At 40.4% G+C, this 13160-nt stretch overlaps 1 protein-coding gene across 1 annotated transcript in view; it reads left to right on the top strand.

The window, feature by feature from the left end:
- The window catches only part of LOC307084888 (immunoglobulin superfamily DCC subclass member 3), a gene marked incomplete at both ends in the record, with an annotated part of 29217 nt that overhangs the window by 9161 nt on the left and 6896 nt on the right, over window positions 1–13160 (top strand). Inside the window, 7 exons of the mRNA XM_079749394.1 lie at window positions 3514–3679; window positions 4072–4322; window positions 4462–4626; window positions 5109–5297; window positions 5797–5904; window positions 6224–6350; window positions 6931–7045. Coding sequence (XP_079605520.1) covers window positions 3514–3679; window positions 4072–4322; window positions 4462–4626; window positions 5109–5297; window positions 5797–5904; window positions 6224–6350; window positions 6931–7045 — 1121 coding nt within the window. The remainder of the gene's footprint in view (window positions 1–3513; window positions 3680–4071; window positions 4323–4461; window positions 4627–5108; window positions 5298–5796; window positions 5905–6223; window positions 6351–6930; window positions 7046–13160) is intronic.

Genomic DNA, 13160 nt, shown 5'->3' with positions numbered 1-13160 from the left:
CTCAGACTGGTCTATCTAGAGAGGTCACTCAGACTGGTCTATCTAGAGAGGTCACTCAGACTGGTCTATCTAGAGAGGTAATTTAGACTTGTCTATCACTGATTCCACCGATCACCTCCATGAGGGTGTGAATGTCTAGGCGAGCGCATGGCAATGCTGCTCATTGTCTAATGATTTGTGAAAACGTAGTGGGTGCAAGCGATACAGGAATGCAATCCATTTACCTTTGTGACTGTTCTTTATTTATAGAGCAGCCATTGGACTTATTCGATTGGCTGTCAAAAAAAAATCAAAAACGAAATTCTATTCCTATTCTAATAAATAATTTCATTTGATGGTCATGCCCAGAGTGTGAGGAAACTAATGCCATTTATGATATAGTTTGCAGTTGCACACTCAAATTTAGAAATTTGTAAAGAGATATTGATGGAGGGGGATATGGGGTCATATCCCCCTCCATCAATCCTGAAACACGCAAATGCAAATTATCCTCTCCTCTCAGCTGCTTGCTTGATAATGAGGTAACAATACTATTGCATATGTGTATGTATGTGTGTATGTATGTGTGTGTGTGTGTGTGTGTGTGTGTGTGTGTGTGTGTGTGTGTGTGTATGTGTGAGTGAGTGTGTCTGTGTGTGTCTGTGTGTGTGTGTGTTGGGGGGAAATTTCGCAAATTTCTCAGTACGATCAGCCCAAACCTTTCATTGAATTTTCTGATGGCGAAATCGCCATCATGATTAAATTTTTTGTTAATGAACAGAAGAAGATAGAAACTATCAGCATGCACAGCACCAATGTTTCATTGGTTCATCTTGATTTGGAACAGGCATCACCAATACCAATACAAACAGTTAGATCATCACAAACATGTTGGAAGGCCTCTATGAGCTCGCTACAATCACACAAACAGGTGGAATGAGATCCCTTCATCTATATTGTGATAATTGACAGGGAACAAAAGCGTTTTGTGCTATATCACTGACTTCGTTTTGCATTTGTTTTTTTTTATTAAACCATTGATGCACACAGTTGAATGAACACCTCATTTTCATTCATTCCTTATTGAAATTGGGCAATTAAAATTGCAATTCATGTGGTCATTTGGAAGAAGAAGACAGAATGTTTGCACACAAGGCCCGCTTGTTATTTATGTCAACAGATATAGTGAGAGAATAACCTTAAATGAGAATTAACATCACATGAAGCTCGTTCATGTGATGTCTATCCAACTCCCAGGCCTTTATGATCCCTCCTCTCATCTCTACATCCATCCATCCATTCATTCATCTGTCCATTCATTCATCCGTCCATCCATCCCCCATTGTGTTAGACTGTTTCAGAACAATCAATACGCTCTCCCTATCTGTCTTTCACAAGTGGATTGACAATCCTCCTGGCAGGGAGGGGGTTCTGCAACTGATCTTTAATATATTCATTAATTTATTGATCTTCCCCAAAGGTGGTTAGTGAACGGCTTTCTTTGTGCTCTGATAAGGTCAGCTGTTCATGTAGTCTCTGAAATGTTATTTCAGCCAACATGTTTTTTAACATGTTATATATATATATATATATATATATATATATATATATATATATATATATATATATATATATATATACAAATGGGTGTTGTTGTTGGAACATCTGCCAAATACTACAAAAAATGCCAACTTTTCATCGGATTGCTCCGGAGTCGCCATTTCTGCTGCTTCATCAAATCTGTTTTGTGTGTGTGTGTGTGTGTGTGTGTGTGTGTGTGTGTGTGTGTGTGTGTGTGTGTGTGTGTGTGTGTGTGTGAACTTGCTTATGCACTTTTCTCCAGATAAGGTCAGTGTTGCATGAAGTCTCTGAAATGTTATTTCAGTAAACATGCTTTATAACATGATATATATATATCCAAATGTGGGTTTGTGTGTGTGTGGATGTGGGTGAGTGTGTGAACTTGCTTATTCATTTTCCTCGGGAATGGGCTGAAGGGCACCCAGAACGTGACTTCTCCCCAGGCTTTGTCTCTCCGCGGTCCGCTGGGCTGATGGAGGGGAGACAAAGAGGGCCAGACAAAGAGTCAGGGTGGGCAGGGGACGGGCAGGGGGGGGGAGCAAGATGTTCAATGTTAAGTGTGGTTCAGGTTTCTGGGGTTAGGCAGTGACCCCGCAGACCCCTGACCCCTGACCTCTGACATTGACCTGGGCTTTTGGAGGAGGAGTCTCCATGGAAACGGTCATTCAATGAGAAGGGAAAAGGGGTTGGGAACGGTCCGACGTGGGGGAGGGCTGAAGGAGGAAGCCCTGTGGAGGCAGATTTGATTGGAGAGATGAATGATGGCCGAGGGGAGACCCCCCCCCCCACAGGGGACCCTCACCACAAAGGGGACGTAAAGAGAGAAAAACACCTCAGGAATCACATAATGTGAATGCAAAGACCTTAAGCAGGGATTCATCTATGGTATTTTATGATAATAAAAAAGATGAGGAAAAACTAATGAATATAAAAAACTGGTTTCCAACTGAGGTAGAAACTACAAGGACACACCAATGACTTTAAATATGGTTAATCATTATATGGTCAATCTGGGTTTCAGATGAACGGTCAACTGGAAGCTTTAGAGCTTCAGCAATTTTCCACCTAAACTGAGTAGAGAGGACAGATCAGATTCACACGTAACATATGCTCAGCAACATCCCTGTCTTAATATCAGCCCCACTGTCCTTTCACAATGTGCATGACAAAGACTTGGCTCAAGCCAGTATGAATATGCTTTCAAATAAGGGAGAGAAGAGCACATTGTTTAAGTTCTCAGTTTGCTGGTCTCGATTGGAAAGCTATTGAAATAATGAGCTGAAGGTTGCCAATATGTCTGGTACACACTAACACAACTGTCATGAAATATAATTAATATTGATTGTTTGTAGTTATATGATCTATTTTTATGTAAAACTGTGAATTAGTGCAGCAGGAATGTGATTGTGTCTTTCAGAATATTGCCATAGCGACAGAACACTCCAACTTGCTGTTTCAGCTCTTATGTCTCTAATAAGATTAGTTTGGTTTCATTTTACGGTAAACATTGTTGAACAGTTGATCAGAGGAAATGACGCACCATGGTGAGAGGTTTGTTATAATGAGAATAATAGCTCTTTGAAATGTAAAATATTTGTAATAACTGGATACTCTGATTTAGTATCCACCCATTTCATCATGAATATAGTTATAAGATTGAGTCAATCTTATAACTTTTTTCGTGATGAAATGGGTGTGGTTTATTTCATTCTTTATATTTTCATGTCTATTTCAGCTGTCCATGTGAGGTGAAGAAAGGTATTCAATGTAAAGAAGATTAAAGATTAAAATCTCTGCAGCCTAACATGTGTCCTTGTACAATATGCATCACCGCCTCTAAACAACATGTTTCTGAATGCACTGCAGGTTGCTTTCGATAAACCAGTCTCCCTGATCACTTTGTGTACTAATGCATCCCCCCTGTTGGCTGGTACTCTGTGTTCGTCTCCCCAGCCCCTCCTGAGTTCCTGCAGTGGCCGCAGTCCATTTCAAAGCCAGTAGGGGGCAGTGCTGTGTTCACCTGCGTGGCTCAAGGCGTCCCAGAACCCCACCTCATATGGCTGAAGAATGGCAAGGTGCTCTTCGCTGGAGATAATCTCAAACTCACCAACAACAACAGGTAGGCAACACACAGAAGTCATTTTTCTATGGTTGACGTTGAGGCAAAATGTAAACTATGTTTTGTATGTTTACTGAAGAGAAACTCATTCAATTGTTTGAAAACCTTCATGATTCTGTTATTAGTGATCTGCTATATAAGTTAAGCGCAAACAAATCAACCATTAAATGTTGTGCTTTTTGCATTTGCGATGGTTCTCCAGGTTTCTCAACCTTTTGATCTCAAAGTAGTCGTCTTCTGTTATCTGAGTATTTGTTGCGAGTCAATGGAAGTGGATTGTGAGGCTGTAGGGTTGGTTACTCTGCTTTACTGGAATCATGCATTGTCCTTACTACATCAAGAAATGTTTGAACGGATCGTTGTTAAGTCGCCCGCGTTCTTCTCTCCTCCAGCACCCTGGCTGTGACTCGCATCACGTTCGAGGACGAGGCCATCTATCAGTGCATCGCGGAGAACAGCGCGGGCACCAACCAGGCGAGTGCGCGGCTGGCTGTGGCCCGCGTGCAGGACCTCCCTGTCTCCCCCCAGGGTCTCCGGGCGACTGCTGTGTCCAACGTGGCTCTTCACATCACCTGGAGCCGGCCCACAGCAGAGGTCACCGACACCATCATTGGCTATGTGCTGCAGATTCGTAAGATGGGCGGTGAGTTTGTGTTCAATTCTCGCTTCGAGCAGAAGGACTTCAAATGATATGCTACGCATATCTTCAGTTTTCATTACGGTGAACGCAAAATGCTGAAAGCCATTTGCATTAAACGTTGATCTCCTGCTGATGTCATTAGAGACGGAGAGCCAGGAGCTACAGGAAGCCATCAGCAAGACCATCTACCAACACGACTTCACCAAGCTAGAGCCTTCCACCACCTACTCCATCTCCCTGAAATCCTACTCCCCTCTGGGGGAGAGCCAGCACTCTGGAGCTGTGGTGGCCACCACACTAGGGGGCGGTAAGGAGCACAAACCAGTATTTTCATCCTTATGTAGAAAACCCTGAATATATAGCAAACTTTCCACTCAACACTTATGAAGATGAAACATAATGTGGGTGTCGGTTTTCAATCATTGATTGTGAGCAATGTGATTGGTTGACGACCCCTTCAGTGGTGTGACGGGTCAAATAGTATTTGGTCAACCTATCAACAAACATACAGTGTGCGTATAAACAGTTAATAATATGATATAGCTACGTCTGGAGTGTGGCCCATCAGTCCTTGCTCTATGGTGCCTTTCTCTGGCCGATAGTAGGAGAAACCCTGCTCTGTAAAACATTGCACCGATTTTGGAAGTGGAAAAAAAAATGCAATAAAATTGTGTTTTATTGTTGTATGCTTTATCCAGATCCCACCTACGGTTTCCCTGTTATTATTATTCTTCCCTTATTGTTTCCATTAGAAATTCTAATTTTTCACATGCTTTGTCACATTTCTAGTGCCCACCCCACCAAACTTCTTCACCAAGGTGGTCAACTCCAGTGCCGTTCAGGTCCACTGGGAGCTTCCCAGTAGGGCCGGTCAGGCAGAGGGCTTCCGGCTTTCCTACCGCAGAATTCCACATGAAGGTTTTGGGGGGCCAATCCAGCTGCCGTTCCACATCAATACCCACACCATCTCGTTCCTCGGTAAGCCTGCATTTGTTTGTGTGTGTGTGTGTGTGTGTGTGTGTGTGTGTGTGCGTGTGTGTGTGTGTGTGTGTGCATGTGTGTGCATGTGTGTGCATGTGTGTGTGTGTGTGTGTGTGTGTGCATGTGTGTGCATGTGTGTGTGTGTGTGTGTGCGTGTGTGGGTGTACACTATAACTAATCTGCATTGGTTATATTTACAAAGGTACATTGCAAACATTTTCCTTCTCTCTTATGATCTTCAATGAGGCACCATAGAAAAATAGAATAATTACTGAAATAAGTTTGACTGTTTGAGATATGAGAGCCAAATGGACTCTACGAGTATTCTGTAAGTAGTAAAGCTAAGAGGGACAATGTATGAGTTGGATCAGCTGGCTCAGTGAAGGGGGACTCCATGGCATTGCAACACTTTCTTAACCTGGAATCTCCCAACACTGCTGAATTCAGAGATTCAACAACATGTATAACTGACCACCACTTTGTTTGGCTCGTTTAGAAGCGGGGTCCGTGTACGAGGTGAAACTCGTGGCTTACAACGGTAACGGGGAGAGCGACTCCTCCAACAGGCTCGTGTCGCTGGCAGAAGAGAGCGTGCATAGCACTGGTAACTTCTACCTAAACCCTCTTTCTACCATGTCTACAACCACATGCAACTCAAACATACTACATAGAGTTGAGCTGAATATGAATTACATCTACCCCTGCCTTTCATCGCTTGCTCACAGATTGGTTACATCGTTGTGATCTGATGTGATTTTTTTGGACTGATGGTGGTGTTTCTCTTATTCACCTTGTTCTCATCTTGTAGTCACTGGAACACTCCGTCTGCAGGGCCGCGTCCCTAGACATCCAGGTCATTCAGGGGAACAGATATGTTTGTGTCACATGGCTGACGCTGCGGGCCTTGTTTTCTGCTGCCACAGGAGGGAAGCTGGCCTGTCAGTGCAGGGATGGCGAGGGGACTATGGGCGGCGTCATCGTGGGCATCCACATCGCCATGGCCTGCATCATCTTCTGTGTCCTCTTCCTCATGTTTGGATACCGGCGAAGGTGAGAACCCCTGGTGATACTTTACAATAGGGGTACAATGATTAACATTGTGTTAACATTATAACAATGATTAACATTGTGTTAACATTATTATTAATTACCGAATAGTAAATTATGGTCTTATAATAATCCTTTAATAATGGTGTTAACTACGGTATTCATCTTTAAATGATTTAATAGGGGTTAGGGTTAACCCCTATTGATTCATGTAATGTAACAAGTTTAACATGAACACCATAAGTCAACATGAACATCATTAGTAAATTATTTCTAGATCATAGGTTACCTGTTAATTAACTGTTAATTAATTGTTAGTCACCGCTTATTACTGCATTAACTATTGTTAAATAATGGTTAATTATTGTATCCTTATTGGAAAGTGTTACCAAATCCCCCAAAAAGCATGGACACAATGATATAATTCCTTAAATGTGTTTAGGGGAACATAAACATATCAAACATAAGTTGTTTCAAAAATCAGTAAAGACACTCTCCAAGCCTGTTGTTCACACAGTGATTCAAGACACTTTTACATGCTGTTGTGTGATATGACTCATAACATCCTAAACATGGTTCACAGCCTGTTTTGCAGAAAAGAGACCCATGAAGGCTGGTCCGTCCCAAGGGAGCATAATGGTCATAATGTAACCCCCAAAGATGGCACATCTCAACTGAGAAGTGGACAAGGTTCTAAGGTACGGTTTCAAAATGTATTGTTCTTTATTTAGCAACTTTAAAGAATGTGAACCCTATGAATTGCCTTTTTTTTTGGTTACCCTGCCACAAAGAAACAAAAGGAGAGCTTAATTTGTCACGTGCTATTTGATTTGATGAGTGTGGTTGTAAATTAAGCCGCACTATTGTAATGTATCTTAATAGTGTAAGGAATTAACCAGATATAACCAGACGTATTTCCTTCACAACATACACACCTCTTTTAATGTTTACCATATAACCATATATTCATTATTGGTTCTACTTCCTTACTTAATCTCTGCCTTACAGGTAGGAGGAACGACAAGCCAATGTCCGGTCAATATTGAGCAAGACCCATCCTGTGTGCCTGGTTTGGACACTGCTTAACTTTCAACAAGCCACTCATACCAGCCGCAAGACCCATACCGCCTTATCGGACCGCATCGCTTCTGCTCACCTATAGGGGGCAGTACAAACACCAAGCCCCCACAAAGCCAAAGCTTTCTTGTATCGATATCTTGCACTCTTTCCTGTGTGTGTGCGTGCGTGCGTGCGTGTGTGCGTGCGTGCGTGCGTGTGTGTGTGTGAGAGACCGTCTTTCTCAGGACTCAAGGGTGCTGTTGAGATATGAGGGTTGATATGTGCCCAACAAAGTATTTTTGCGCAAAACCAAAAACCAAAAGACCTATTCCCATACTTGTGGAAGCTTACACACCAAGAGCTGTGCGACCATACGATACCAAATATAATGTTTTATCTGTCAAGAGACCTGCTGGTTTTTTGGCACATAAAGTTCCTTAAGCAACACAGCGGCCTTAGCCATAGCCTGAATGCACACTGATGTGCGTCTATAAAACGTTGAAATGATTGTCTATAACCAAGCTAGTCTCTTGGCAAGCTGAAGTGAAGGAAGATTGTAACAAAGTGATCCTGTACGGCAAATACTTTTATACCCTTTGATCAAATAGCTGTGCAGGCCCAAAGAGAACTACCTCAGTGTGATAAGAACCTCATAGCCAATATTGATTACGCCTGTTAATGCTGCTTGTCTTACCTCAGTCAAATAGTGTTGATCCCTTATGAAACCTAATACCTTACTTCGTTGGACTTGTGCCAGTGTGCCATGCCAGCTGCCTTTTACACTATTTTGAGTGTGCCTATCCGGATGATGGCCATGGTGATTGAGAAAATGTTATGTGAGAGAATGTGTCAATTTGAACACCTTGAGTTTGTGTGCTCACTTGCACCCGTTCAGTTCTGCATACCTTCTCTTTTTGGGCTGTTTGTCTGTATTGGGTGTATTGCATTTTCTGCATAACTCCTGATACAGATCAGCTACCGTTTTTGTTGAAACGTAAGAACAAGCAATTGCCTTGAAATACCATCGTGGGCAACTCCCAATACGGTTCTTCCTGAAGAGATCAGTCAATCTCGAATAAGATTTTTTAAGACAGGCTTGCAGATCAAACATTGTGAGGAGCCCCTCCTAAAGCCTATCCAAACTAGAAAAACAAGCTTTATTGTATCCAAAGATGTAACTATTTGTATTTCCAAATATGATGCTGTTTATAATTGTTAGTGTCTTTGATTTCACAATGTTCTTGTTTTAAAGGGGTTACGAAAAAAGTGCTTTAACTGAAACCAAGCCAAAAAATGTCCAGTCTAGCTTTTTTCTTTTCTTGAATAATGGAATGTTTTTCAAAGGTACCAATGAAAATGACATATTTTAATACGATTTCTATGTTTATTCAAAAATTAAGTGCTTTTCCTTTAGATGTCATTTGCTAAATAACTAGCTAGAGAAGTCTAGATGTTGAAATGTCTCCCCCTTACAATTGCCCAAAGCTTCCACCATGAGTCACACGCATCATACATATGATAACCATCTAAAAAAACAGAAAATACTAAAGCTTTGTATGTAAACATTTTATACATATGTACAGTAGCCTTGAATGTATTTTAAAGCTACTGTATTGCCTTACCCATAATGCCAGATTAACCAAAGAATTAAATTACAAAGATGTGTATTTCATCCATTATCATAAGGTTAAGCCATCTCCTTAGAACCACAGAAAAACTATGAAAACATGAAGATCCAGAAAAGATTTTTTTTCTTTCCATATGGTTATCATAAATGTTCAAGGAGTTACAAAACAGACTTGATACCAAATATGTACATGAATAAAAAAGGGGTTTTTACATGAAGTTTTAATTGTGTAGCTGAGTAAATATCTTATGCTTGATTTGTTGCTTGATTTATTTGTTGAGAATCTTTATTCATCTCTATTTAAATGACTTCTTAACTCAGAATTGATTTATATAATTAGTTGTATCATTTTTGTTGCTATTGTTATTATTGGGGACTAACCAGTCAACTTAATAAAAAAAGTGAAGTTACGATAATTAAACTAATTGTTATAAATATACTGTTATCCGGACAGAAGTCAAAGATCCACAAATTATTTGATTTTAAATTTTTCAATATGATGGCGATCACAAGAACAACATGCGATTTGTTTCAATTCATTCTCCTTGGATTTGAAACTACTATCCGGTAACAATAATTAACATTCCAAAACTTTGCATTATCAATTCAATGAAACAATAACTTTTTTTATGACATTGTTTCACTGGTGTGTTCAGCCTTATTAAATACAATGTGTAAAATGAACTGGCCAAAATAACTGCATTGTTAAGAAGGCTACAGTTAACAATATAGACCAAACCGTTTGCAACATAATTATACACCTGGAAAAATGTATAACCTAAACTGACAGAATTTACTTAAATATACATGAAGTGGCACAAAATACTCAAGAACTGGGATATACAATTATACTGTTCCTATATACTAACTACAATGTTGGTATACAAGGAGCATTTTCTGTTACATTACTGTAATCAGAGCTCATACACACATAGGCCTAATCTAGTTAATCAAGCAACACTGCATTTGAGCAACACTATGTTAACTAAAATGCTATGCTGCTATAAATATTTTTTTTGTTTACACCAATACACACCAAAACCCTATAGCCTTTGGTGTGTAGGTGTCTATAGCCTACATACTTAAAGGTACAGTGGTTAGGATGTAGTGCCATCTAGCGGTGAGGTTGTAGATTGTAATAAACTGAAGACCGACCTGTACACAAATACAATGAGACGATAGGAACTGCGGTTCTTAGATAAAACGCACTTTGACGTTAACATTCCTCAATCGATTTCAATCACTCATTTTAAAATTCAAGGATTTAGGATCTACTAGGAATACATAAATGGTTTTGAAGAAGAATTACTTTTTTATGTAGGCCTACTGCACGTAGATCATAGGCATCGCTGTAATACTTATTTTTTACATTTCTTAATCCCAAATGTCCATAATGGTTATTTTGCAGCATTTCTGATTTCATGTTTTGAGGGAGCACTCTTCAATATCCTTTCCTCAAAAGTCCATTATGTTCAATAAGGCAACTTCTCTCCTCAAATAAGTCCAAGACAGCTTGGTGAGATCTTTTGTTATGTTGGCCAGCCATTTCTGATATGCTGTTATACTATCTTTGGTGGATTATCTCTTTCACTTTCAGTCTTTATCCTTTTTTCTACAACAAATGTTTCACAATTGAATTGAGTATATATTGGCCTGAATGATGGCTTCTAGCCCTGTTCTGTATCTGGTTCTGGATGTCTGGACAATACATTGGAAATAATGGTTCTGTCATGGACAGGGGCGCACTCGCCATCTGTTAGTTCGGGGGAATTGCAGAATGGCTGATAGGTCGTCGGCCGCAGGCCTGACACATTCGGCAGTCATTTAAATTTATCTAAATAAATTTAGTAATTAATTGGCGAGCACTATGCATGCAGACATTGAGGGCCAGTTCTACTGCTCCACAGAGATTAGCCAGTCTGTCCCTGTTCCTGGAACACACTCTACAACTAGGTCTAATCAACAGCCTTGGATATCTTAAAAGTGTTTGGTCGGGATCTTGATGGTTTATCAGGGTTAGCAGAAGTTTTCTTTTATTTAATTGTATATATTTAGGACAAATAGTAATTGAAGCAACAATGGCAACAATAAAAACATTGGTCAGAAGCATGTACTGGTAAGACCTCTTAGAAGACTCTAAGAAGTAAAGTAATTTTCAGATTTTCTCATATTTCCTTTCGACGTTGGTAACAGTACAAAAACTAAAGGCCAGAGGTTTCCGTTTTCTAGCCTGGTCCTGCAGCGATACTCAACCCACGCTGTGTGCGTTGGTGCTTACCACAGATGCTCTCTCCAGATCAAAGTACTGTAATATGGGTGCGGAGGAGATTTTTTTTTTTTTTTCTTGAAGCCTCCTGCCCCTCCCCAACACGTTGATTTCAACATCTGTTTGAGCGGATGCAGTATATGTGTGAAAGATCTTATCTATCCATGTAGTTCACCAGGCCTGGTCTCCTATTTTACTATGTACCATGTGCTGGTGGTTCAAGGCAGTGAAGGCTGCCAGTGAACCTTCCTTTGGCATGGAGCTACTCCATCATCTGTCATAACCCATCACATGCAATTGAACATTTCTGTATATTTAATTTCAGACGTCTCTGATTGTATCCATGACCTTATGCCGGGGGCTGTCGTGGTCTTCTTCTGTTGCTCAGAGAGCCAGTATCTAAACCATATAATAAAGGACATTCTTAACCTTGGAGAATATCCTGCATTTTTTATGTTGGGATATTGCTAGCACTGAGCTAATTCCAAACAGAAGCATTTTAAAGTGGAGGCGACCATGTGAGTTAAAGTTTTCTTGGAGCTTCCTTTGTGTCAAGTAAAATCAATTTCAAGATATCTTGAGAAGGAATGCAGAGTAGTATTACAGTAGTTACAAGCAGACCTTTTAAGTATTTCTTTTTTTTATGCAAACCAGAACGACGTAGACCGATACAAGGGCAGATGGCGTCTCTGACTCAATCCCTGAGAATAGAAGAAAGGGCAGAGAAAATTTAATCTCAAGTTATTGACATCTGCTAGGAGATATCACCTGCATGGCAGCAGGAAGAGAGAATACATGACATGTCATCCAGCTCTATATACCCAGATCCATCATCTTTGCTCTCGATGAATGTGATGCAAATACCTTTCTGTGCCATAACTTCCTTGCCTGAGACTGCAGTTTACTCATTGCTGAGGTCGTCCTCAGATTGCGGGCTGCAACCAGACCCTATTCACATATTCAGGTGTGAACCTAGACCCAATGGTGTGTGTGTGTGTGTGTGTGTGTGTGTGTGTGTGTGTGTGTGTGTGTGTGTGTGTGTGTGTGTGTGTGCGCGCGCGCGTATGTGTCAGATGCAAGGCATTTATGATAATTTTCCCCATCTGCAAGTGGCAGCAGCCACAGATATCTCAATGGTATCCCCAGTTTGCAGTGCTTTTGCAGTGCCTTATATATACCGGTTGCATCAGTAGTGCACTGCTGCTTGCCATGATGGTGTGCATTACCATTGCAGTGTGACCCGCTGATATATTTCCCTTGGAGTTTTCCAACATTGCTCACATTGTGTAAACCTGTCTTTTGTGTGCATTCATGTATTTATTACATTCATAACCTTGGCACTCTTTTTAAACCTGTAAGGAGTGTAACATTTCTGTGTGTTTGTGTGTGTGTGTGTGTGTGTGTGTGTGTAGGTGTGTGTGTGTGTGTGTGTGTGTGTGTGTGTGTGTGTGTGTGTGTGTGTGTGTGTGTGCGTGCGTGCGTGTGTGTGTGTAATTCTGATTAATAAATTTAAGTTCACTTTGAGTTCATCAAGCAGCTGAATATTGATAGAATATTCCATTTTGTATAGTAACAATGGATTGGATACAAAGCCTATTCGCTCTCCGTTGAATCTGCGCTGGTCATTGTATCTAAAGCAATGTGCTCCATCACTTGGAAGTAAAAATTTAATAAAATACACAAATAAATAAAAACATATGTAACTAGTTATTACGATATATATATATCATGTAATGTAGGCTATAATATAATATAATATAATATAATATATACATACACATATTCAACAAAACCCTACAAAAATATTATAAAATATTATGTCGATCGCAAGGAGAAGCCCACGTTCCCGTTAGATCCTTGA

This window comes from Pollachius pollachius, assembly GCF_949987615.1.
Source record: "Pollachius pollachius genome assembly, chromosome: 13".
In the NCBI taxonomy this organism is placed as follows: Eukaryota; Metazoa; Chordata; class Actinopteri; order Gadiformes; family Gadidae; genus Pollachius; species Pollachius pollachius.
This window is presented reverse-complemented; position numbering and strand designations above follow the sequence as displayed.